The sequence below is a fragment of the Erinaceus europaeus genome, chromosome X (assembly GCF_950295315.1).
Source record: "Erinaceus europaeus chromosome X, mEriEur2.1, whole genome shotgun sequence".
Classification (NCBI taxonomy): Eukaryota; Metazoa; Chordata; class Mammalia; order Eulipotyphla; family Erinaceidae; genus Erinaceus; species Erinaceus europaeus.
The window spans coordinates 118711197-118736918 of record NC_080185.1 but is presented as its reverse complement, the minus strand read 5'-3'; the positions used below and the strand labels follow the sequence as shown (position 1 = coordinate 118736918).

At 46.1% G+C, this 25722-nt stretch overlaps 1 protein-coding gene and 1 non-coding gene across 2 annotated transcripts; both read right to left on the bottom strand.

The window, feature by feature from the left end:
• RS1 (retinoschisin 1) lies at nt 1–25722 on the bottom strand. Its single transcript, XM_060182686.1, has 6 exons — nt 25197–25722; nt 15173–15198; nt 12016–12121; nt 4860–5001; nt 2441–2636; nt 1–153 (listed from the first exon to the last, which is right to left on the bottom strand). The coding sequence occupies exons 1-6, from the start codon at nt 25720–25722 to the stop codon at nt 1–3; spliced, it is 1149 nt and encodes a 382-aa protein (XP_060038669.1).
• On the bottom strand, nt 25009–25081 carry TRNAV-UAC (transfer RNA valine (anticodon UAC)). Its single transcript has one exon. It is a non-coding gene; the product is annotated as a tRNA-Val (tRNA).

Here is a 25722-nt window from a genome sequence, read left to right as displayed (position 1 = left end):
TCAGGGGCACTTGCCCACACACTCCAATAACTCCATCCGGATGGCAATGCGGACGTGCCAGCCCAGCGGGATCAGCCGGATGAAGCGGGAGATAATGGGCGGCCGCAGAAGGTTCTGCACTGTGGAGGTTCGGTCAGAGTTTCCGTAGAAGACCTGGGGAAGGGGAAGAAATCTGATTATCCTCATCAGGGGAGAAAAATGGCTGAGCGACTCTTGATCCCAGCTGTGAGCTGGAGAATCTCAAAGGGAAGGGCGGTTGAAGCACAGACGGACACACACCCCCAAATCTGACCCAGAGTGATTGTCAGCATGTAGCCAGCCACACATGGTTATTGACTTGTAGGCGAATCACAGCCCACTAGCTGTGGACCCAGGGTGCCGTAATGCATGTGAGTCGTGGCTGCTACCCTGGAAATTGCAGGCATTAGCATTTCCATCACAGACAGAAAGTTCTATTGGATGGTGTGAATGGGAAATGCCTTTTTTATCGCCTACTTTGTGTTTCAGTCTTTTGCATTTTGATACGAAATTCTGAGAAGGGCCTCGTGGCACTTATTAAGGGAATGATCTTTTGTTCCAAAGTGGGACGGAAGCGAAGCCGGTCCTTGGGAGTTGAGGCAAAGTTGAAGTGTACATTTTTATGTGGGGGGAAAAAACATTTTTGAAAAAAGATATTTCATCTATCTAGAGGGCAGATTCTAGAAGAGGGAGGGCAGTGCCCAGAGTAGAGAAAAAAGCATGTATTTTGTGGTTTTTTTGGGTGTCACATGGCATGACGCAGCAGAGCACATAGCATCAGAAGCTAGGTGTTTGTGTTTCCAAAGAGATTATTCTTTGCCCACTTTCCAGAATCCAGATGCTTTGCCCAATGGCATGGGGTCATTTATTTCATTGCCTTCAGGGATTCTGTCCCGCTCGGCCCTCACCCGTCCACTAATCCGCCACGCCCTTGCTGTCTTCCCAGCAGGCATCCCCTTGTCTACTTTGTTTGTCCTTGAACCTACCCCTTCTCTAAGCTGTTTGCCCTTGAGAGTATTCCAGTCACAAGCCTGGTGAAGAGGAAGGCTGGAACAAACTCCAGCTAGACTGTACAAGTGCCTGAGTGGAGTGCCTCTTTGCAAAGAGCCATCAAGACCTTCCAAAACAGACAGGGCTTGAAAAAGAATTCACAGATCTTTTTGAAAAGCCATAATAAGGAAAATGAAATGAAATGTCCATGTATCAAGAGGATTTTTTTCCTATTGTGTTCAAACTCCTTGAGCTCTCAACCCACGAATGCCTTGCTGTATAAATTGCTATCTGAAAGTACAAAGCCTTCTGATTTTCAGCCACACTTGTCTGCTTAACCTGACTGAATGTCCCAATTAGCAGGGACAAGTCCTCACAGATGACAGTGAACTTTTCCAGATAGCTAGTAAACTTTTTTAATTCACTGCAAATATGCACTGGCTCTATATAAAAATAATGATCATACCTATTTGTATAAGTTTGTGTTTGCATATACATTTAAAAGTCTACTATGTTTCATCTATGGTGCGCAAATTTGAGTCTTACTTCTCGAAAGTTAGAAGGATGAAGTTGTTCCAGGGACTAGTAATTAGCTCACCTAGTAGAGTGCATGCCTTGCTATGTGTGAAGTCTTGGACTCAGGCCCTAGAGCCACACATGGGAGCTCCATGGATGGTGGAGTTATACTATGCTATCTCTCTCTCTCTCTTAAAAGAATTAAAATTTTGTAGTATCTGTATTTATTGATTGATTGGATAGAGATAGCCAGAAATCTAGCGACAAGGGGTTGATAGGGAGGGAGAGAGACAAACACCTGCAACACTGCTTCACCATTGGCAATGCTTTCCCCGTACAGTGTGCACTGTAACGTGCACTCAACCAGGTGTGCCCCCTCCTCTCTCTGCTTCTTTCTCTCAAAAAGGAATAAATCATGAAGAAGTTGGGTCAGGGAGAGCTCACCGGTGGCACTTCATATGCATGAGGCCTGGGGCTCATTTCCTAGCAGGACATTAAAAAAAAAAGTCGCAGGGCTGGGTAGTAACGTACCCATTTGAGTGCATGTATTGCCATGCACAAAGACCTGGGTTCAAGCCCCCAGTTCCCATCTGCAGAGGGGAAAACTTCACAAGTAGTGAAGCAGTGCTGCAGAGGTCTCTCTCCTCCTCCTCCTCCTCCTCTGCTCTCAGTTTTTCTCCGTCCCTTCAAATAAATAAATAAGTAAATCTTCTTTAATAAAAGTTGTTCAAAGGTCGGAGGGCCTCTGTCTACACTACTGGGGCTGCAATCATTTATATATAGTTAGTGGCTAACTTGTTTGGCTATCATAAGCTCCCAAGCAGTCGGTCTCTGTCAGCACATCAGGCCCAAGGGTTGAGGCTAGGAGAGGGATCCCAGAGAGAGCTGAAGACAGATTGGGGTAGGCCCAGCTCACCCGGTTGTTCCCAGTCTGGTCCTTGTAGTAAATCCAGTTCAGGCTCTCATCAGTCCTGTACTGAACACTGTATTTGGTCATCCACTCATCGATGTCGCAACGCCCCTGAGTGAGGATCCCTGAGATCACTTTGACCTCCTTCAGATCTATCTGTAACCACTGGCTGCTGTCTTGGAACTTGGAGAGCCAGGCACACCTGTGGAGGACACAGCACGTCACCAGGCACCTTTCGCCAGGGTCCCTCCCCACAAAGCTTGGACAGTCTGGGCCCCAGTCTGCTGAACACCCAGAGCCTTGTCTCCAAGAAGTGCCAGCCTCTGTTACACTTGTGTCTCCTGATGGCCCCTCTCCATCTTTCCCTTCCCCCTTTCACGTCACTCTCTGCGTATATGAATTTCCTCCAGGTGCTGTCATCTGTGACTTTCAGGGACTCTGCCATGTTCAGAATGCTGAACCAAGTGGATCTGAAGAGGCCCTTGCCCCTTGCCAAGCATCTAGCCATTGAAGGAACTGATCTGGTTCCTCGCTATACCCCTTACAAACCTTGAGGAAACTGTCATCTGCCCTTTGTGTATGTTTGTTTGGAGGAGGTTTTGCATATTAATTGGTGTCTTTGGAGTCAGTCCTTGGCTGTCATCTTCTCTACAACTCCTCAGGTAACTCCTGACTTGCTATTTGTCTGAATGCCAAATCCTGAGACTCAAGCTTTCACCTCTTTCTGAACGGTGCCACATGCCCCCAGGTATTCATACTGCCATATGTGAGCCAGTCTTGGCGCCCTCTCTGTCACCTCGGTGTGCCCGTCTGTTGGCTTCATCTCCCAGCATTTCTCAAATTCATCAGCTTCATTTCACTACTGCCACCATGGGTCTGCATCACTTTCCATCCTTGCCTGGGCCCAGGCAGTGCCAGTTTCCTTAACTAGTAATTACCAGGCTATTCCTGCCCCCCACCACACAGCTGTCCCCACAGGAGCAAGAAAGCGTGTCTTAAAACACAGATTGGAGGGGCGGGGTGGGGTGGGGTGGGGCGGGGCGGGGCAGTGGCACACCTCGTTGAGTGCACGTACTGCAATGCTGCCACAAGAACCCCAGGTTTCAGCCCCCGGTCCCCACGTGCAGGATAGGAAGCTTTGCGAATGGCTCTCTGTCTCTGTCCCGCTCTATCTCCCCCTTCCATCTCAACATCTGACTGTCTCTATCCAATAAATAAATAAATAAAGATAGTACAAAAATTAAAAACACACACACACACACAAATTGGAATGGCTGCCAGGAGCAGCAGATTTTCCGCGCAGGCATCAAGCCCCAAAGATAACTCTGGTGGCAGTAAAATAAATAAATAAAATAATTAAATAAATTTTTAAAACCCCAGAAATTGAATTGTGATACTCCCCAACTGTAATTCTTTTTGCTCACTGTCTCCAAGATCCTTTTCCCATCTTTAGTAGTAATAGAGCCTTTGAGTTTTATCTGGGCTTTCAGCCACCCAGAAGTGACTACATTAACCAATTTCCCTTGCAAATAGGTGGGGTCATCAGACCAAAGTCTGGTCAGTGGGATGTGGGCAGAAGTGACTGGTGGGATTATGCATGTGAGTTTAAGGGGGAAATATGCATACTGCCTATCTTTTCTCCCTACTGACCAGAATGTGGATGTGATGATGGAAACTAGAGTAGCCATCTTGCCCCCTAATTCCCACCTCCCACCTACTCCCCAATAGACACATGGTAGAAAGGATCTGGGTCCCTGACACTATCCAGCTTTCAAAACAACCATGGACTGCCCGAGGAGACTTTGATGAGTAAGAAATGCAGTTCTGCATCATCTAAGTCTTAGTACTTTGGGGCTCTTTTGCAGTCTTCCATTATCACTAAGGCAAGGACCACAATGCTAAAAATGACTCACAAGGCCCTGCTTGATCTGACCTCCCCTTACCTCTCCAGGCTTAGCTCACCTGTGCTCTGACCTTTCTGGCTTTCTGTAGGCCTAGCCAGTGGCTGAATTTCAGGGCCTTTCTGTCTGCTGTGCTCTGTGTCCCTCCCGCTTCCCTCTTTAGAAGTCTCAGGTGAGATATTTGTTTCTCAACTTCCAGTGCATCAGATGGATCAGGTCTTCTTTTTCATCTCCTCCTCAGCACTCACCACACACACCACATGCTCAGCTACGTGAGTATGTGCTGATGTGCTTAGCCTCTTCCTGCTGATGCCCCCCCCCCCCATCCTTGAAACTGTGTTTCCAGAAGGCCTTGCTCACTGCTGTATCCACAGTCCTCATCTGCCTTGTTCACTGCTGCATCCACAGAACTCGGCTCATGGAAGGTACTCAGGCTGTATTTACTGAGAGAAAAAACGCCGTCTGTGCTGCTCATTTATTAGAGAGAGGGAAAAGGAAGCACCAGGACTACTGAGCTGGCTTACCCAAAGCCTTGACTGTTGAGCCGGGCCTTGTTGGCTGTCCAGGAGGAGTACCAGCCCACGTACTGGTTCAGGTTGGAGCAGGTGATCTGGTCTGCTGTAACCTCTCCTGACTCGAAACCCAGGGGCTTATGGTAGGGGCATTCTGGGAAAGGAACAAACAATGCATATCAAAACACTTGCATAGTGGAGTTATTAAAGTGAAGGTGACCCAGATGATGTCCTGGACAGGAGAGCTTGTTGACGATGTGATGTGATGTGTCAGCATGGTTCACAATGTCTAGAGCTGGACTCTCAAACCTGCTTATGCGGGAGGAGTGTGAAGGTGAAGGAAGGGGATTTGGCTCTATGGCAACCTCCTGGGACAGAGGGGACTGTGAAATATGTCTCCTCCTCCACAAATGTCACCTCCTCCACACATAGACATCTAAAATCCAAGAGGTTCACAGTGAAATGTCATCTAAAGGGACACGCAAAATCTTTATTTTCCTCCTTAACACAAGTTGAGCCATCCTGCATGATGTCATAGGGTCTCTTGATGCCCCCGGCTAGCATATGATGCTAATTATAGGAACAAAACAATGGTGAGAGACGAGGGTAGCAATTATATAGTGAGACTGACTTCCCACTTGTAAATTGTGGTTTTCTCACTACTTTGAACAGGAAAAAAAAAAGTCTGCCTGAGTGAAGGACTGTTGAGTGAGGAAAATTGGGAAGACTGAGCCAGTGTTTTATTGTCAGTTGTCTGCTCCTTCTCATGCACTTCCTGTCACTGTTGGGTCACCTGGTCAGAGACTGCCGGTTGCCTACCCAGTGTCCATTCGCCTTTCTTTTTGATGGCAGGCCCCTAATTTTGTTGGGAGAAGCATTGTGACCAACTTTAAAAAACAAAACAAAACAAATGAAAAAAACACCTCAGTCTCTCTCATGGTTAGAAGTGAACACATGACACAATTTCTTTTTCTAAAAAAATATTTATTTATTCCCTTTTGTTGCCTTTGCTGTTTTTATTGTTGTAGTTATAGATGTCGTCGTTGTTGGATAGGACAGAGAGAAATGGAGAGAGAAGGGTAACATAGAGAGGGGGAGAGAAAGATAGACACCTGCAGACCTGCTTCACCACTTGTGAACTGACTCCCTTTTAGGTGGGGAGCAGGGGACTCAAACTGGGATTCTTATGCCAGTCCTTGAGCTTTGCGCCACCTGCGCTTAACCCACTGTGCTACCACCTGACTCCCTATGACACAATTTCTAACCTGTGAGATTGGTTCTACTTACCATTTCCTTCTTCCTGCTGCTTTGAATTAAGATCCAATGGATGGTGCAACAGTAGCTATTTTGCACCACAGAGGTAAAGCCAGGAGAACTACAGAGACCTGCTAGTAACTTCTTTTTTCCTGCCTGGGATTTTACTCCTGCTTGGTTCCACTGCTTGCAGCTGACTCTTCCCCCGACCACTTTTTTCTCTTTATGGGTGAGGGGGGTGTTAATCATTTACAGTCCACAGTAAAATACAGTAGTTTGTACATGTGTAACATTTCTCAATTTTCCACATAACAATTCAGTCCCTTCTAGATGGTCCTCTGCCAGCGTATTTGAGGACCAGGACCCCCCCCCCCCCGAGTGTTTTACTTTGGTGGAATACACCAAACCCAGTCCAAGTTCTGCTTTGTTTTTTCTTATTTTTCAACTTTGTTTTTTAGTAGTAGTGATTTAATAATGGCTGACAAGATTGTGGGATAAGAGGGGTACAATTCCATACAATTCCCACCACAATATCCCATCCTCTCCATTGGAAGCTTTCCTATTCTTTACCCCTCTGGGAGTATGGACCTGAGAGATCTCTATGGGGTGCAGAAGGTGGGAGGTCTGGCTTTTGTAGTTGCTTCTCCATTGGACATGGGCAATGATAGGTTGATCCATACCCCTGGCCTGTCTCTACCTTTCCGTAGTGGGGTTGAGCTCTGGGGAGGCGGGGCTCCAGGCTGGGCAGCTTGTCTAGGATCACATGGAGTAGGACCGAATCCCAGGGTACACCGGCTCTAAGCAAGTGCTCTTGACCCTAACCACCCATTAGAATCACCTATGGCTGGGTGGGACTCGATAGCACAGTGGTTGTGCAAAGATACTCTTATGCCTGAGGCTCCAAAGTCACAGGTTCAACCCCCACACCACCATCAGCCTTAGGTGAGCAGTGCTCTGGTAAAATAAAAAAAAAATATATATATATATTTTTTTTCATCACCTTTGGCTTTACACCCATGCCCATGTCATGCCCAGGCCCACACCATGCCTTGGCCCACCCAGACTCTCTGGGGGAGTGGCCTGGACATCAGCACTGCTGGAACCCCACCCTCAGGTGACCCCAAAGTGTGGCAAACCGGGATTGGGCTGTTTAAGAATGTAGTTTTCAGAGTTCTAGCACCCCACATTTTGAGCAAGCACACTTTGGAAACCCCGGACCTGCCAGGGAAGGCATTTTGTTGAACAGAGGATTCAGGGTGCCACATGCTGGTGACCTGAGGGCTCTTTTACCTCCTGACCCTCTGACCCCTACCCCAGCCCCAGAGAGCGGCAGCTATATGGGAAGGAAACATGGGGCCCGCGTGTCAGAAATCTGAGTTGTCCTAGGGGCCATCAGTGGTCATTCAACCCCTGACGCCGATGTGCGTCTCTGAGCCCCTCCAGCCCCAGCCACCTTATTGTCCATCTGGGGCCATCAGCTTCATTCTTTCACTTTATTCTTGGCCCCTTGCTCTTTTTTCCCTCCACATCCCCTTTGCTACTTCTTCCTCATTAGCCAGCCTCACGCGTAAGAGTGGGCTGGTAGTGGCCTTGGAGGCTGGTAACAGCTTGTGGAGACATGCAACTGCCTGCACTCCCTTGGGAGGTGATGATCTCACGCTTCCCAATGCTTCAGCTGATGTCAAGGAGCCACAGCCTAGCTCCTGGAACCCAAGCTTCACCCTGCTGGAAAGTTTCCAGGTAGATAGTTTCTCTGGATGACCCAAAGACACTTCACCATGTGCAAAACTGAACTCCATGCCTACCAGGTTCTGGGCACAAGGCCCGCAGGTTCCCAACTGCTCACTTAGAAACCTGCTGGTTTAGTCCCAGGACAAAAAACAGACACCCTGTGTGTCTCAGCCTGGGCTGCATGCCAGAATCACCTTGGGGATGGGCTTCTAGCAGTGCAGATGTTCAGGCCATTCCCCCAGAGTCTGTGTTGGTCTGGGCATGGTGTGGGCCTGGGAGTAAAGCCACATGTGAGTCTAATGGGTGGTCAGGGTCAAGAACACCTGCTTAAGGACAGTGCACCCCAGGATCGGGCCCCACTCTGTCATCCCTGCCCTCCACTCTCAATGTCTCTATCCTATCAAATAAGGAAAAAAAAATTGTGTTCTTCTTGTCCCAAGAAGGAAAAAAGTGTGTGTGTGTGTGTGTGTGTGTGTGTGTGTGTGTGTGTACACATGATGATTTGATTTGAGTAGCCTGTTGACTTTGTTCATGTTTATGGATTGGAAGGTCTAAACTTAAGCAGGAAGTAGCTGATTGCTATCTTAGAGAAGAAGTTGACTAGCTCTGGGTTTTTTTTTTTCCCCTGCAGGGTTATTGCTGGGCTCGGTGCCTGCACCATGAATCCACCGCACCTGGAGGCCATTTTCCCCCCTTTTGTTGCCCTTGTTGTTGTAGCCTCGTTGTGGTTATTATTATTGCCATTGTTGACATTGTTCATTGTTGGATAGGATAGAGAGAAATGGAGAGAGGAGGGGAAGACAGAGAGGGGGAGAGAAAGACACCTGCAGACCTGCTTCACCACTTGTGAAGCGACTCCCCTGCAGGTGGGGAGCTGGGGGCTCGAACCGGGATCCTTACGCCGGTCCTTTTGCTTTGTGCCACATGCGCTTAACCCACTGCACCACCGCCCTACCCCCGAAGCTCTGGGTTTGGCCCTTGCAGGAGGTGACTGGCAGTCCCAGCTAAGGTTTTAGGGACAGGGTGGAGGCCTGAGCTCAGCTAGGAAATGGTCTGACTAGATTTGGGGCCTGGGAGCCCTGAGCTTTAGACACCCTCAGAAACTGTCAGAGGGTCAAGAGCTACACAGGTATGTGCCTTCCAGAGGGGCTGTGGGCCAGCCAGAGGACCTGCTGCCAGGCCTCAGCTCATACTCTACCCTCAGGCAACCCTAGCATACCCAGAAGGGAGAAGGTCTTCAAAAGTTCTCACAGGCCCTGACCAAGGGGCACTTGCACTGGATTTATTGGAACTTAGAAAATTAGATAGGGGGAGTTGTGCGGTAGCACAGCGGGTTAAACGCAAGTGGCACAAAGTGCGTGGACCGGCATAAGGATCCCAGTTCGAGCCCCCGGTGTCGCTTCACAAGCGGTGAAGTAGGTCTTCAGGTGTCTTTCTCTCCCCCTCTCTGTCTTCCCCTCCTCTCTCCATTTCTCTCTGTCCTATCCAACAATGACGACATCAATAACAACAACAATAATAACTACAACAATAAAAACAAAAAAGGGAAAATAAATATTGAAAATTAAAAATATGACATTTCTCCCTCTCTGTGTGCTGGGCAGTAAACTGCACTCCAGTTATGATGTCCTTATTTTTTCTCACTCCCTCTTTCTTCTCTCTTCCTTTCATAGACCTGGCTGGGCTCTCTTCAGATCTTGTGGACCTAGAGGCATACTCCTAAGGCTATGTTCAAACCCGCTGTTCACAGTTCCCTCTGCCTGTGACACTCCTATGCCCTTCCTTCACCTGGTCAGTTCCACTCAGGTCTCTGCCCACCTGAATGGGTTAGGGGATGCCAGGGGCTATTCCCTCAGGTTCCCTGTACCTCTCACATATCCCTCCTCTTGGTGTTGATTTTATGGTCAGCCTTCCAGCCCTGTCTTGCCCTCTTCTGAACCAGACATGAGACACTCAGTAGTTAATGGATTGGATGGATGAATGAAGAGATAGGCAAACATAAACGCCCTATTTCAGGTGGCTTCTTGGGATGGTGGACAAAATGGTAGAAACAGGACGCAGAGTTGGGGGAGGGGGGAAGAGTAGAAGTCCACTGACCCAAATAAAAAATAAACTCCATTGAGCATATACTGGTACTAAAGCATCACAAATAGTGTGGCTGCAGGAAATCAGGGCATCCTCGTTTTGACACACATGCCATATGTCCTTCCCTAGTTTTCTGCCTGCTGGAAGTTTGTTACTGTAAGCGAGTAAGCCACACTCATTTTTTTTTTTCTCTTTAGAGAAAACCCATGTCTTTTATGGCACAAGTTCTCTCTGAGGGATGAGTTGGTAATTAGATGGATAAAGGCCCATTCATAATATCCTGCCAATCCAAGTTATATATACTTAATAGGCTAGCCTTTCTCATTCAGTAGATAATTTCTTAATTTGGAGGCACGAAGACCAGACATGTTTATAAAGAATGTTGACATAAAGGAATACAAAGAGATTTCAGGGACTTTCTTAATGAGAGGTCAATGTTATTATCCACATGTATTAGGCTTGAAAATATGAGGATGTAGTCAGTTATGTAAAGAAAAATATTTATACATGGATAGAAGATAAACTTGGAATAGAATATAAAAGTTGAGGGAGTCGGGCGGTAGCACAGCAGGTTAAGCCCACCTGGCACGAAGCACAAGGACCAGCCTAAAGATCCCGGTTCGAGCCCTTGGCTCCCTACCTGCAGGGGAGTCACTTCACAAGCCATGAAGCAGGTCTGCAGGTGTCTATCTTTCTCTCCCCCTCTCTGTCTTCCCCTCCTCTCTCCATTTCTCTCTGTTCTATCCAACACAACGACATCAGTAACAACAACAATAACTACAACAGTAAAACAAAGGCAACAAAAGGGAATAAATAAATAAGTAAACGTTTTAAAAAAAAGAAACAAGCTGAGATTAAAAAAGGTGTTTAAGAATCATTGTGTTTTTTACCCTATGATACCTTCCCTACCCTCGCAAGCCCCACACCCTTAGAGTTGGATCAGCTGTGAAAAAAAGCAGGCCCTTTGGTATTTCTTTCAGAGTGTTAAACTGAAGATTGGGAGGCCATAATGCATTAAGGAGATTATGTAAAGTGAATGGCAGGGCTTGACGCCATTGGCATCCTAGAAGGGGTGGCTTGACAGTTTCTTGCAAATAGGCTCTGAGCTTTGCTAATATTTGCTGGGCCACCCCTGAAGGTCGGAATGTGAGCTCTTTGGGGAGGGAAAGCAGCTGATCTTTTCCCAGCAGTGCGAGGGCCCACACAAAATGCATGCCTCCTAAATCCTTAGATCAGGGTCAGCTACCTGTGTCCTTAAAGAGGCTGATCACTTGCTTGTCTGAATAAAGCTTTATTGACCCACAGCCAAGTGCACATACTTGTCTGAGTGCAGGTTGTCTGAGGCTGCAGTCACACTGGGGCGACAGAATGGAAGAGCTGAGGCCATGTGGCCCACGTAATGCCACCCGATGTTAGCAGACTGTTTGCTGGGTCTCACTTCAGAGTGAGATTTTTCTGTTAGAAGAGGCCACATTTCGTTACAGGACATTGTCTTCACTGAGGTGGCTTGTCCATTGTGGCTTGGCAGGGGGTTCATCTGTGTTCACTCAGTCCAGGACCCTGACTGAAGGAGAAGCCACCTTCTCCAGCAGGGGAAGGGAAAGCCAGAGGGAGAATGCCATCTTCCAGGCTTCATTTGAGAAGGAACTCTGCTTGCCTTGGCTAGAAACTGACTGTGGTGTGGGGCCCTGTCTACACTTGGTTGTTTGGTAAGCAGGCGATAGATACCTAGGCATAGTAGTTGTGTTTCCATTGCTCAGGAAAAGGCCAAAAGAGGTCCCAAGTTAAGGAAAGATGCAGCCAGGGTTCCAACTTCATCTGCCTGAGCACTTCTCAAAACGCCTCTGTCACCTACTAGTAATAAATTTCACCAGTCTTTTCATGGACAGTTTATGCTCATCTTGCCGGGCCAGTGGGAATCCAGTAAGTTTTCATCAAACTATTACATCAGCATGGTGACCCCATGAGATTTGAGGTCAAGGAGAGAACACACAGAACTCACAGGAGTGATTGAGTTGAGTTGAAAATAGGAGGAAAACTGAGTCTTCTCAAGGACACCCCAAGGAGGCAGTGCCCCAGGGAAAGAGGGGACACTCACCCGGTATGCAGTCTAGGGAGGTAGCACCAGCAGACCACAGGGTGTTGGCACCTCCTTGGCAGTCACACTTGCATGCTTTGTGGTACCAGGGGTCTTCACCCTCATCCTGTGGGAAGCCAGGGGGCAGGGATGTCAGGAAAGCCACAGTCAAAGGCAACCCTGGTCACCAGTGCAGAAACACCTGTGTTCAGAAACATGGTCCTTTTGTGATCTGTTGTCTCTGACAGTCCCCACTCTACCCCTGTGGGGTGTGTGTGTGTGTGTGTGTGTGTGTGTGTGTGTGTGTGTGTGTGTGTGTATGTATGTGTGGTGTGTGATCTGAACACACAGCTTTGCATCTCCATAAGCCAGTGTCTGCCACTTGGGGTACCAGCTCATTATCTCACATGCACACCCTATAAGACACCTGGCTTACTGCTTGCCCAGGTGAAATATTTTCTGGGCACTGCCAGCAAAAAGTGTACATATGGGCTGGGGAGATGGCATAATGGTTCTGAAAAACATTTTCATGCCTGAGGCTCTGAGGCCCCAGGTTCAGTACTCAGCACTACCATAAGGTAGAGCTGAGCAGTGCTCTGGTTGGTCTCTCCCTCTCTCTCTCCTCCCTCTCCCTCTCCCTCTCCCTCTCCCTCTCCCTCTCCCTCTCCCTCTCCCTCTCCCTCTCCCTCTCCCTCTCCCTCTTCCTCTCTCTCTTCCTCCCTCCTTCCCTCCAGGGTTATCATTGGAGCTCAATGCCAGCATTACAAATCCACTGCTCTTTCTATTTTTTACTGTATAGAACAGAGAGAAATTGAGAGGGGAGGGAAAGATAGAGAGGGAGAGAAAAAGATAGACCACTTGTGAAGCGTCCCCGCTGCAGGTGGGGAGCCAGGGGCTTGAACCAGAATCCTTGCATGGGGCCTTTCACTTTGCACTATGTGCACTTAACCTGGTGCACCACTGCCCAGAGCCCTCTCTCCCTCTCATTAAATAAATTAAAAAAAAAAAAATTTAAGGTGATGGGTGACTGGGTAGGACTCTGGTTCAATACCCAGCATTACATGTGCCAGAGTAGTGGTCTAGTCTCAGTCTCTCTGTCTCTATCATTAACTGTTTAAATATATTTACCTACTTTTTAATGTTTATTTATTTATTATTTTTCCATTATTTATTGAATGGAGACAGCCAAAAATTGAGAGGAAAGAGGGAGATAGAGAGGAAGAGAGATAGAGAGACACCTGCAGCCCTGCTTCACCACTTGTGAAGCTTTCCCCCTGCAGGTGGGGACTGGAGGCTGCATCCAGGTCCTTGCGCGCTGTAGTATGTGCGCTCAGCCAGGTGCTCCACCTCCTGGCCCCTTTTTATTATTTTTTTAACCAGAGCACTGTTCAGCTCTGGCTTATGGTGGTGCGGGGGCTTGAACCTGGGACTTTGGAGCCTCAGGCATGAGAATCTGTTTGCATAACCATTATGCTATCTACCGTCTGCCCAATATATTTACTTTATTTTTTAAAGTATTTTAAAAATATTTATTTATTCCCTTTTGTTGCCCTTGTTTTGTTGTTGTTGTTGTCTGTCGTTGTTGGATAGGATAGAGAGAAATAGAAAGAGGAGGGAAAGACGGGGGAGAGAAAGAGAGACACCTGCAGACCTGCTTCATCAATTGCGAAGTGACTCCCCTGTAGGTGGGGAGCCAGGGGCTCGAACTGGGATCTTTACACTGGTCCTTGTGCTTTGTGCCACATGTGCTTAACTCACTGCACTACTGCCCGACTCCAAACTTTTAAGAGAGAAATACAGAGAGTGAAAAAAGTCCAGAGCGCTGCTCAGCTCCATCATATGGTTGTACTTGGGATTGAACCTGGTACCTGTGGGGCCTTGGGAATGCAAGTCCTATGCTCTAACATGTTATCTCCTCAGTTAAAGAAATCTTTATAAATAAACAAATAGCAAAAGACTTTCATGCCTGAGACTGTAAGGTCCCAGGTTCAATCCCCAGCACCACCATATAAGCCAGAGCTGAGCAGTGTTCTGATCTCTATCTCTCTCATTAAAATAAATTAATACAATATTAAAAAAAGAAATTAAAAAATAGGTAATAGACTTATATAGACATTATACTGTGTGTGGCTTTATTACTCTTCACAGATACTGCATTTCTTTTTTTACTGTGTGGATTAATGGTTTACAGTAACTAGTTGTTGATACATGTGTAAAATTTCCCAGTTTTCTGCAAAACCCTCTGTAAGTCTTCCTCTACCATCATGCACCAGGACTTGAAAGCCCCTCTTCCCCCAACCCCACCCCCATTCCTTTGCTTTGGTACAATACACCAAATCCAGTCCAAATTCTGCTCTGTGTTTCCCCTTTCTGTCCTTATTTCTCAACTTCTGCCCATGAGTGAGATCATCCCATACTCATTCTTCTCTTTCTGGCTTATCTCACTTAACATGATTCCTTCAAGCTCCATCCAAGATGGGGTGAAGAAGGCAACTTCATCATTCTTAATAACTGAATGATAGCAGAGAACATAATGGTTATGCAATGGTTATCATGTCTGAGGCTTTGAAGTCCCAAATTCAATCCCCCATACCACCATAAGCCAGAGCTGAGCAGTGCTCTGGTAAGACAAAAAAAAAAAAAAAAAAAAAGCTGAATGATATTGCATTTTTCAAAAATATATATATATTTTTTATTTATTAATGAGAAAGATAGGAGGAGAGAGAGAAAGAACCAGATATCACTCTGTACATGTGCGCCAGGGATTGAACTTGGGACCTCCTGCTTGAGAGTCCAGTGCTTTATCCACTGCGCCACCTCCTGGACCACATGATAATGCATTTCTTACAAGACCCCCCCCCCAAAAAAGGATTAGGACTGAAGACTTAGAGAGTGGCTAGCATTTTTTCCCTTTTTTTTTTTAGCAATAAAGTACTTTTTAATTAAGGCATGTGTACTGTTTTCGTAGACAAAATGTTATTGTACACCCAATAGACTAGAGTGTAAACATAACTTTTATATACACTGGAAAACAAAGTCAGTTCTTATGACTTGCTTTATCATCGTGATAGTTACTTTACTGCTATGGTCACCAAGCTGTGCCTGTACACTATTTCTGAGTAGGGAACTGTTCAAAAACACCTTCTCTGTAAACGTTAGCCTTCTTAGTGCAACATACCTCAGTGGATGATAATCCCAGCGTGGCTAGCAGAAGAACAACAGGGGAAAAATCAAATTTCAACAAGAATGAGAAATTCGACAAAATGATGATTCATTACATGGCAAAGTGACATGAAAACAGTCACATAAAAGTTAACAAAGACCCTTCTGGAAGCTGTCAAACTAACTAAATATCTACCAGGGAAAAAACATCCACAGATGCTGAGAAACTAAACACAGTGAAATTCCACAGGAAGATAAGGGAATTACTATTTTTGTTCATTCTAGAACTTTGGAAATGGCACCAGTACAGCAATGAGGAAGGAAAAGCACCTATTTTCCTTTTTTTTTTTTTTAGTATTTATTTATTTATTCCCCTTTGTTGCCCTTGTTTTATTGTTGTTGTAGTTATTACTGTTCTTGTTATTGATGACGTTGTTGTTGGATAGGACAGAGAGAAATGGAGAGAGGAGGGGAAGACAGAGAGGGGGAGAGAGATAGACACCTGCAGACCTGCTTCACCGCTTGTGAAGTGACTCCCCTGCAGGTGGGGATCCGGGGGTTCGAACTGGGATCCTTACACCGGTCCTTGCGCTTTACGCCACCTGCACTTAACCCACTTCGCTACTGCCTGACGCCCATGCACCTAGATTTCTTACCACGGAAGGCAACACTTAACACTATCAAATAAGCATTTCATCTGGTTTTTTTTTTTTTTCTATTTTTCAGGACATATTTGAGAATCTACTATCTAAATCAGGTTGTAGGTTTCCAGCACTCCCACAGAGCACAAACAGAGTATTTTGCCCTTTGCTGACATCATCCTGTTTCCTGTTTTACTCGGGAGTCAAGTCCCAGCACACCCCACACACCTTCACAAGTGTACACCCAGCACATTTAAGATCATTTTGGATTAGGACATAATTTTGAAGGTCTTTTTTAGGTTAATCTATAGTGTATAGAAAACAGGGTACAAACACCATAGAAATTGTGTGAGAAACTGAAAGGCACTCACAATTTAGCATAAAATGTGCATGCATTGCTATGAATGGAACGAACATGCGATCTGATAGGACAAGGGTTGATAAGTATCAGCCCGAAGTAATCAAGGTGCTCTGGTCGTTGCTGGTGCCACTTGGCCCATGTGGCTATTCGAATTGCAACTAGTTAAAGAAGTCAGTCTCTCAGTCATACTAGCCATACTTCATGTGCTTAAGAGCCACACATGGCTCATGGCTTCTGTTCTGGACAGCACAGATGCAGGACAGTCCATCACGAAGACTTCCATTAGACATCACTGGTTTAAAGCTTTGGTTCCAATGTTCTTTTCTTTTCTTCTTTTCTTTCCTTCCTTTCTTCTTTGTTGTTGTTGCCACCAGGGCTACACAGCTCCAAGTCAACTTTTTTTTTTTTTCAGATAGAGAGAGGCAGCAATAGAGAGATAGGAGGGAAAGATATCACAGCATGAAAGCTCCCTCCAGTGGTGGTGGTGGGGGGGCAGCCTCGAACCTGGGTCGAGGGCATGACAAAGCCAGTATAAACAATCCAGGTGAACAGTCTTGCCAGCTCATTACTTGCAATTTTTGTCCAAACAAACATCTGCATTTCTGGGAGCTGGGCAGTAGCACAGCAGGTTAAGCGCAAGTATCTTCATCTTCTTCCTGATAAAAGGAACATCTACCGCAAAAATCCCAAATGGAACCAGAATATAGGCAGTAGACAATAAAAGTCCCCCTCCTTAACCTATTTCCTATCTAAAAATTGAATCTAGGGGCTGGGTGGTGGCACACCTGGTTAAGTGCACACATTACAATGTGTAAGGACCCAGGTTCAAGCCCCCTGCCCCCACCTGCAGGGGGAAAACTTCACAAGTGGTGAAGCAGGGCTGTAGGTGTCTCTCTGTCTCTCTCTCTCCTCTCTCTCTCTCTCTCTCAATTTCTAGCTGTCTCTATCCAATAAAGATAATTTAAAAAGAGTATATATTTATTTTAAAAATTGAATCTAATACCTCCCATCCCATTTTTCAGATTATTTTAGATTGTCAAGGAATGGCCTCATTTTTTTTTTCATTGCAAATATAAAGGCTATTATGTTCAAGTTGTGTCTTCATGTAAATCGCACAAACCTGTTCTGGAAAGCACTTCTGTATGCTCACTGTAGGTGTGGCTACTAAAGTAGAAGAAATTCTGCTCACAAGGTGGGGGTGTGTCTGTGTGTTGAGGTGTTGTATGCTTTACATTGGGTTGTTCTAGCTCTCCCCCTGCCAAGAAAATTGGATCAGTCCTGCTAGTTTCACGCTGCTTGGCCATGCCCCAAGGAACCCCGAGAGGGTTCCAGAGTTCCAGAGTTGCAGAGTTCGAGAGTGCTTGGTGCCGCCGCGGAGAAAAGAGGCAGCAGAGTTCTGTTTGGTGATTAGTTTGGGTTAGTTTATGAATCGTTGTTCCTGAATAAAGAAATACAGCTTCCCTGCCCAGCTGTATGTCTCTGGTCGTCTCTGTTACCCGCCCGTGAAGCTAGCCCGGCCAGCTAGAGCCACCGAATTTTAACAACATTGAGGGACCCAGGAGAAGACAGACCACTGCATGGTGTGCTTGGTGGCTTCGGCATAGGCTGCTATGGGGCTTGTGGAGCACATCTCTCAGTACAGGCAGATTCGGGGCCACCCCTCACCAGTGGTCACTAAACAGCTGTCTCTCTTGGGTCCTCACCCACTGCTCATTTGCTCCTAGAGACTCCTTGATCCACTCATTATGAGCAGAATTGACCCTCTCAGGGAGCAGTGAAGATTAGGGCACGCCATCTTGGTTGTGGGCCACCATGATACCAGAGTGCTAAGCCCTGTGTGGAAAGAAGGTTACCAATGGATTCATACTTCCACATCCAGCGGCTCTTCCCCATACTGACTTAGGTCTTTGCACTACAATGATGGGGGCTGTCAGTCCTTCCCATCTTCCTTGAGTTTCTCCCACTGTTCAACCGGTTCTTTCCTTTCTACTATAAATTATCTTTCGCAGTCGTCTTTGACAGCTCTGCTTCCTTTCCCACCCCATAAATATTGCCAAACTCAAGATGCTGAGTTTATCATATATCTCCCCATACCTAGCTCATATTATCTAAAACTGTACCCGCGAACAGCTCTTTGGCAAGCAAAAATAGAAACACAACTGGATTAATCCTAGCTGAGATGTTTATAATAATCTCCAACTGTAGCTGTGGCTGCACAAACCCAGGGTTCAGGTGACGGTCAGAACCCCGCTTTGGCATCATGGACCTTACGAAGTTTTGCAATAGGTGGAAATAATGCAGAAGACTAGAAGGAAAGGTTGGGGGGGGGATTCAGCCCCCTTCTACCTGTGGAGAGGGGGAGATTTCAGAAGTGCTCAAGCAGTGGGCTGGGCCTTTGCTTCCACCCCAGGCTCCCTTCCCCCAGTGCATTTGTCTGTAGGCAGCAGCCTGGGGTTCTGAGGCACCAGATCCTTATGGAAATGAGCAGAGAGACAAGGAACAAAAAGCAGTTTTACAGGAAAAGCTGTCACGAAGGGAGCAAGCAGCGAAGTGCTATGCTAGGGACCCCATGACAAAAAAAAAAAGCCTGGCGAACAAAAGCAAAACCAGTGTTTGATGACATCTTCGAATTCCAGGAAATAGCACTGGTGAAGGAGCAAAAGGAACGAGTCAGCCTTGAATAGAAAGAGAGGAAAGGGCTTTGATTCTGGGGTTGCAGCTTTTTTTTCCTCCTCCCTGTTTTGGTGACTCCTCCTGGGGTTCTGAGTCCCACCCTAGAGCTTGGGAGTTCCCTGTCCTTCACCACCCTGTGGCATTCCATCATTCTGCCCTTCTGCCCCCAGAGTCTCTCCCTGAGCAGACGCTTGCCCTTGCATTTAGGCACCCATAGGAGACATCGTCTCTCTGCCTTGAGTGACAAATCCCTTTGATTTGTCACTCAAGGCAGAGCTTTTCTTCCCATGGAAACAGCTAGAGCCAAGGAGGAAAAACCTCAAATTATGAATGATAAAAGCAGACGGGAGCCCGCTTCCAGTCGACTGGAGAAGCCAGAATAACCAGAGGAGAACAGCAGCAGGCTGTGATGACAACGCCCCTCCCTTGAAGAAGAGCCAAGGAAATTGCTTCTGGTGTGAACATGTTGCTATTTCAGGCGGCAGGCATATCCATGGGTAATTCTGCTCTCTGTACATGAACCTCAAAAACATATATATATAGTTAAAGATGAAAGGAAGGCTAAATGAGACGCCCAGAAGGGCCCAGTCTGTGGAGAATGAAAGATGGAGGTTGCCGGGAGCTGCAAGGGCAGGGCGGGTAGGGAAACGGGGAGTCAGCGCCTGATGATTGTGGGTTTCTTTTTGGGGTGATGGAAATGTTCTGAACTTAAGTTGCATGCTGCCTAAATCTGCAAGTATACTAAGAGACATTGAACTGCACTCTTTAACTGGGTGGATTTCAAGGTATGTAAATTATAGCTCAGTAAAAATGCTGCTAAAATAAATTACCCTGCTTTCTCTGATGATTGCTACATCTATTCCTCCCACCTGTGAGATGAAACTTGGACGGCAACTTTTAGAATATATACATAGATGATAACTAAGACCAAGTCATGGACCAATATAAGTGGAGAGAAATGTTTTTGAGATCCTCCCTGGTGCTGAATCCAAAATGTACAGCATAAGCACAACAAATGCACAGATCGGTTAGAAACCATAGCTACTCTCCTGTGATGGTCTGTGAATTCCCAAATGAACCTGCTTCCAGAGCCTATGTGGACTCAATCCGTTTAGCTGATTTCACTGTAATAAGGAGCCTCGGCCATTGGGGAACAGAAATAGCAAGGAGTAAATTAGGCCAAGAACCTTTGTCTTCGGGTCCCCAGTGATGCAATGGAATACACCTTTCCCAAGAGAGTCAGCCTTATTTGCTTCTCCGTCTGGATTGTGTGCTGCTTAAGTGAAGTAGCTATGGTCTGTGACTTCTCTCTGTCTCCCAGAGCGTCCCCCCCAGCTCCATGCTAAGGTGCCACAGCCACACTAACTGCTTTGCTTGCTTCGTGTGCTGTGAGGCTGAAGAGCCTGGACAGGGTGGGTAAGAGGGTTTTAGATGCTCTAGCCTACCCCCTCCACATACACACACACACACACACACACACACACACACACACACACACACACACACACCACATTTCACCCCTCCTGGACAGATGGGGTTCTCTGTTCTTTGCAGTAATTTCCAGAGCCCTCCAACCCTGCCAAAAGACTAATACTTTATAGAACAAGAAAGTGCTCCCTGCCTCTTGAGGGTGTATCTTTGATTACAGATATCCCCTGAATGGGTCTAATTTTAAAATGGGTTGGTCAATTTTGACAGGCTGTCCTTCTGATTGGGGGTTCCAGAGCAGGTCTGTAGGACTCAACACCTTGCATTCAAGTTCTCACACAATGCTTGGCTCAGCAGGGATTCTGGGATGGGTTCTTGGCAACAACCAAAAAAATGACTGGGTGGGTGGAGGGGTGAGCCGCAGTGTCAGCCATAAAAGAGAGAGAGACCTGAGGGTGAGACCTGTGATTTCTGAGACCCAAGGGTCTTGGGATCTAAGCCTCAAATGACTTGGTTTAGGTTTTCTTGTTGAGAAAACTGCAAAGAGTAAGAGGAGGGGGGTGGGGCACAAAACAAAAAAGCAAAGAAGCAAACCTCAGAACACCTTAAAGTACTGAGAGTTTCTGGAGCATGTTGGTTTAAATGATCCCTACTTAGAAACATACTGGGTTTGCAACATGGCCTAGGATTATATGTTTACAGCTCTTTCCAAAGCTTGAGAAATGTAAGTTGTTATGAGCTAGGGAGAATCAAACAAGTGAGCATTCTACCAATAAAACACAATGAGAGGGTAGAAGGGTTTCAATGAAGAAGTCCAGACTCAGGTGTGCAGAGTGGAGAGGCCTCCTTCTGGGCCCTCCTTCTTTCCTGTAACAAACACTCAACTACCCTAGTGGCGCAAAGATGACATTCGGCCAGTTCCTCACGTCAGCAGTGGAGAGACACAGGAATTCTGAGTTAGGGGCCCTTTTGAGTTGGAAGAGTGGAAGGAGAATGAGTTCGAAGACTGAGAGAATTTACAAGTGAAATTGGATGACATTTTAGAGAACTGCCTGTAGGTCTCCCTTACATAAGCACAGCACCACTGCCAGGACCATATTTAGACATTTAAAACTGAGTGCTTGGCGTCTGTGGGTGCCCTTGACTCTCAGTTGGATTATGCTTTTTATTAGCTCAGTGGTACTAGAGTGTGACGCTAATCCATATTTAAACTACGGTAACCTACATCCCGATTTGCCCAGGGCAGTCCTGGTTTACACCTGTTGTTCCAGCAGAATTATTAATAACATCCCAATTATTAATAGCATCATTCTTTTTTTAAATATTTATTTAGTCCCTTTTGTTGCCCTTGTTGTTTATTGTTGTAGTTATTATTGTTGTTGTCGTTGTTGGATAGGACAGAGAGAAATGGAGAGAGGAGGGGAAGACAGAGAGAGGGAGAGAAAGATAGACACCTGCAGACCTACTTCACAGCTTGTGAAGCAACTCCCTTGTAGGTGGGGAGCCAGGGCCTCGAACTGGGATCCTTACTCCCGTCCTTGCGCTTTGAGCGCTTAATCTGCTGCACTACCAACCGACTCAATAATAGCATAATACTCTTCTGGTTTGGAATTTGCTCTAACTTGGACTCATAAAAATCATCAAGAGTATGCCACACTTCCTTATTCACTGTTGCAGTATATAGCTAGCAATTTTATGTAGCCTCTGTGCCGCTTCCTTTCTTCCTTCTGTTCCACTGCTAGCATTCTTCAAACTCTTGAAGGTCCCTCACAGAAAGCCAGCAGTGAGACCAAAAAAAAAAAAAAAAAAAAAAAAAAACAGCCTTATCTGCACAAAGACAGCTGCTGTTCAATAGTAACATATACTAATTGACTATGTCTTGATCATTGATATTTGAAGGATTCAGGCTGCATATCTATCAATCAGCTGTGTTATCAACTCAAGTTGTATGATTCAGCATGTAATGAACACTAACGGGTGGATCGCACATACCTTCATAGCCAAAGAGAAGTAACAACAGGAGGCCTTCTATCTTGCGTGGCATTCTCCCCTTGTCCTTGGCCTCAGCTCTTATCGAAGTGGAGAGCTTCCCTAGGAGCAGAAGCTTAACTTGAGCACTGGCCTCAGTAAGCATCTTATTTCATTTAGTTCTTAGGGCTTTGGCTGAGCCCCACCAAGTTAACCCACATAGTCAGCTGCCTCAATAAGGACATCTCAGAGAAGAAGCTAGTGTCAACTAAGGTCGGTTTACCAAAGGAAGATAGTGGCTTTATTCTACCTTTAAATGTAGGGGGGTGCAGTGGAGGGAACTAGAAAGGAGAATCAGGAGACCCAGGCCTTAATCCTTTCTCCATCTTCATCTTCTAAGTGGGTGACCTTGAAGAATTGCTTGACAAATAAGTGCCAACATTCTGGAAGTCTGTGATATCAGCATGGCTTTCCCTCTTAGGAAGCAACTTGGCACCGTTTCTTAACCTATTTACTCAGAGAAATACTAAATTTGTGGGAGAGGGACAGTGCATACACACAAAAATGTATCTTTGTTTTCTAATCACAAAAAAAAAAAAGGAGACAATCTACATGACCAAGGTTCAGGGGATTTGAAGTAGCAGGTAGGATTAAGAGTACAGATTCCCAAACCAGACTGGGTACAAGTCTCAGTTTAGTAGCTTGTTTTATGACATTGGGCAAATTACTTAAGTCTCTCAGCCTGAATTTTTCTCATCTGTAGTGTTCAATAGTGCCTACTTCTATGGCTGGCAGTGGGGGATGAGGGAGCTGTGAGGGGTGTGTTGACTTCGAGAGCTGAAGAGGTGACTTAGCAGTAGAGTACAGGACTTGCAAACCTAAAGTCCCAATGTTGATTCCAGGCATAGAATGTGCCAGGGCTGAGTGGTGTTCTGACCTTCTCTCTCTCTCTCTCTCTCTTCTTTACAAACAAGTGGTAAATGATTCTTTTTTTGAATGTTAAAAAAAAAAAAGCTTAGTTCATAGAGTTAAATCCAGGCATAAAAGAACTTAGACTATTATTATTATTGTTGTTATTGATTTAATGTTGATTTAAAAAATGACAAGATAACAGGGCTACAATTCCACGCCATCCCACCACCAGAGTTCTGTGTCCCCATTCCCTCCACTGGAAACTGCAGGAGTTCTCCCAAAGTCACAGATATGGGTTGACTATTATCTCTATAACTATGTATACTTGCTCATTTTTTCTATAGTCCTACCTTTTCTCTCTTTTTTATTCTTATTTATTATTAGATAGAGACAGAGAGAATTTGGGAGGGGAAGATAGAGACAGGGAGACACCTCCAGGGGCTTGAACCTAGGCCCTTGCACACTATAGTGTGCACTTAACCAGGTGTGCCACCACCCGACCCCTCCTCTTCCTTGTTAAGTCACACCTACACCTATTACTACTTCCAAATGTTTTTACTTTCTTTACTTTCTTCCTCTTTTCTCTCTGGGTCCTGATGGAATTGGGTTTCAGAGCCCTCTATAGACTATTTTTTATATGTGTATGTTAAAATCCTTGTAACAGTGCATGATATAATTAGCTATCATTACACAATCACTACTAAGAAAGCTGGGGGTGGGGTAGAGGAGTTTAATGAATGTAAAGTTTCCATTTTGCAAGATAAAAAGTAAGTTCTGGAGGATTTTTACACAGGAACATGAATATATTTAGCATTACTGAACCAGACTCTTAAAAGCAGTTAAGATGCTAAAAAAAAAAAAAAAAGAGAGAGAGAGAGAGAGAGAACAGGGCAGGGGTAGATAGCATAATGGTTATCCAAAGAGACTCTCCAAAGTCCCAGGTTCAGTCCCCTGCACCACCATAAGCCAGAGCCAAGCAGAGCTCCGGTAAAAAAAAAAAAAAAAAAAAAAAAAAAAAAAAAAAAAACAGAGTTAATGATGTGATAGTAAGAACAGGGAGAGTTGTGTGCTATGCCCTTGAATTAATTGAGAATACAGATATACACACTGCTTGACCAAACTCGTGGGAAAATACAAAGAAAAAGCCTGAGTGGTCGGTCCCCTTCCCTTTTCAGTTTCAGCCACCATCACCCCACCCCAATCCTCTGATATCTCTTGTCAAACAGCAGGAAAGCCATTTCCTTTTTTGAAAATTCCCTTCAGGCCACTTGACTTTTATGAAAGAGCTACATTAGTACCTATTTTTGCTAAGAACCACAAGAAATATTTGTAGGGATTTTGCTTTTAAGACACAAAGGCTAAAAGCAAAAAACTGCGCTGAAAGAAAGGAGAATTCTTCATCACTGACTCAGTGTGATGTTTCTATACTGTATGTGGAATCTTCATTAACTAGAGGGCTGTTTTCACACAACTTTACTGCTACATGAAAAAGAAAAGCCCTACAAGCACTATTTCCCCATCTCTTTGGTATTTTAGAGTTCAATGAAATTAAGCCAATAATAACAATAAATTTAGGAATTTAATAATAAATAAATAAATAAATTTAGTAATTTAACTGCAGTAAAAACACTGCTGTAGTGCCATATTTCAGTGGGAGGCCTGCACGTCCCCTGCCCATGTGCTGATAGCATGGGAATTGTCGAGAATGTGGTCTTGCTTCCAGAGAGTACCTGAGGTAGTTAGGGAGTAGATAGAAATTTGTCTGGATTGGGCCGTGTTGGCAGTTATGAGAGAAAAGACTACTTTTTCTATGTAGTCTAATAATTCACTTTTATTTCGGTGAGACCGGGAAAAAGCTCCACCCAGTCCTGGTCCCACTGGGGCTCGAACCCAGGACCTTCTGCGTGTAAAGCAGACGTGATAACCACTACACTACGGAACCATTCCTAGGCGGCGGTGCGAGGTTCATTTATTTAAAGTCTTACATCAGAACCAATGACGCGGGCGTTAAGACCACGCCCCAGCCGCGGGCCCGCCCCCATCGAGGCCCCGCCCACCCTCCAAGCTCGTGGTTCGGAGCTCGTCGCGCGTGGCTCGCGGCCGCCTGTTGTTCTGCGTCTTTGGCGTTTGTGCCACGCGCCTTTCCTGTCCGCCGGATCCCTGGTGCAGGCGGGTCCCCTTTTTGTTGGAGGGGCGCCGCGTGGCGAACCACCGCTTCCCCAGCTTCCCCTCAGCCGGCGCTGCTCCGGGTGGGGTCCCCTCTATTTCCCTCAGCTCAGGAGGGCGCCGTCCCTCACGTTTCCTCCTTCTGAAGTCCCTGGAGGCTTGGCGCCCCAGTGACGTGCGGCTCCGGGAGGTGCAGGGGGCCTTGAGTCGGGGCTGGGGGCGGGGTGTGCACTTGAGGCCCACGCGGAGCGGAGCAGGCTCAGGCGGCGCGCGGTGTAGACGCCTCTGTGACTGGGGCACGGGGTGAGGGATGCAGCAGGACCAGTCACAAGACTTGAGGGCCCCGGTGCAAAATGAAACTGCCAGGGACCCCCTCCCAAAGTTGGTAAGCCTTTCAAAAGGGCGACAGGAGAGCAT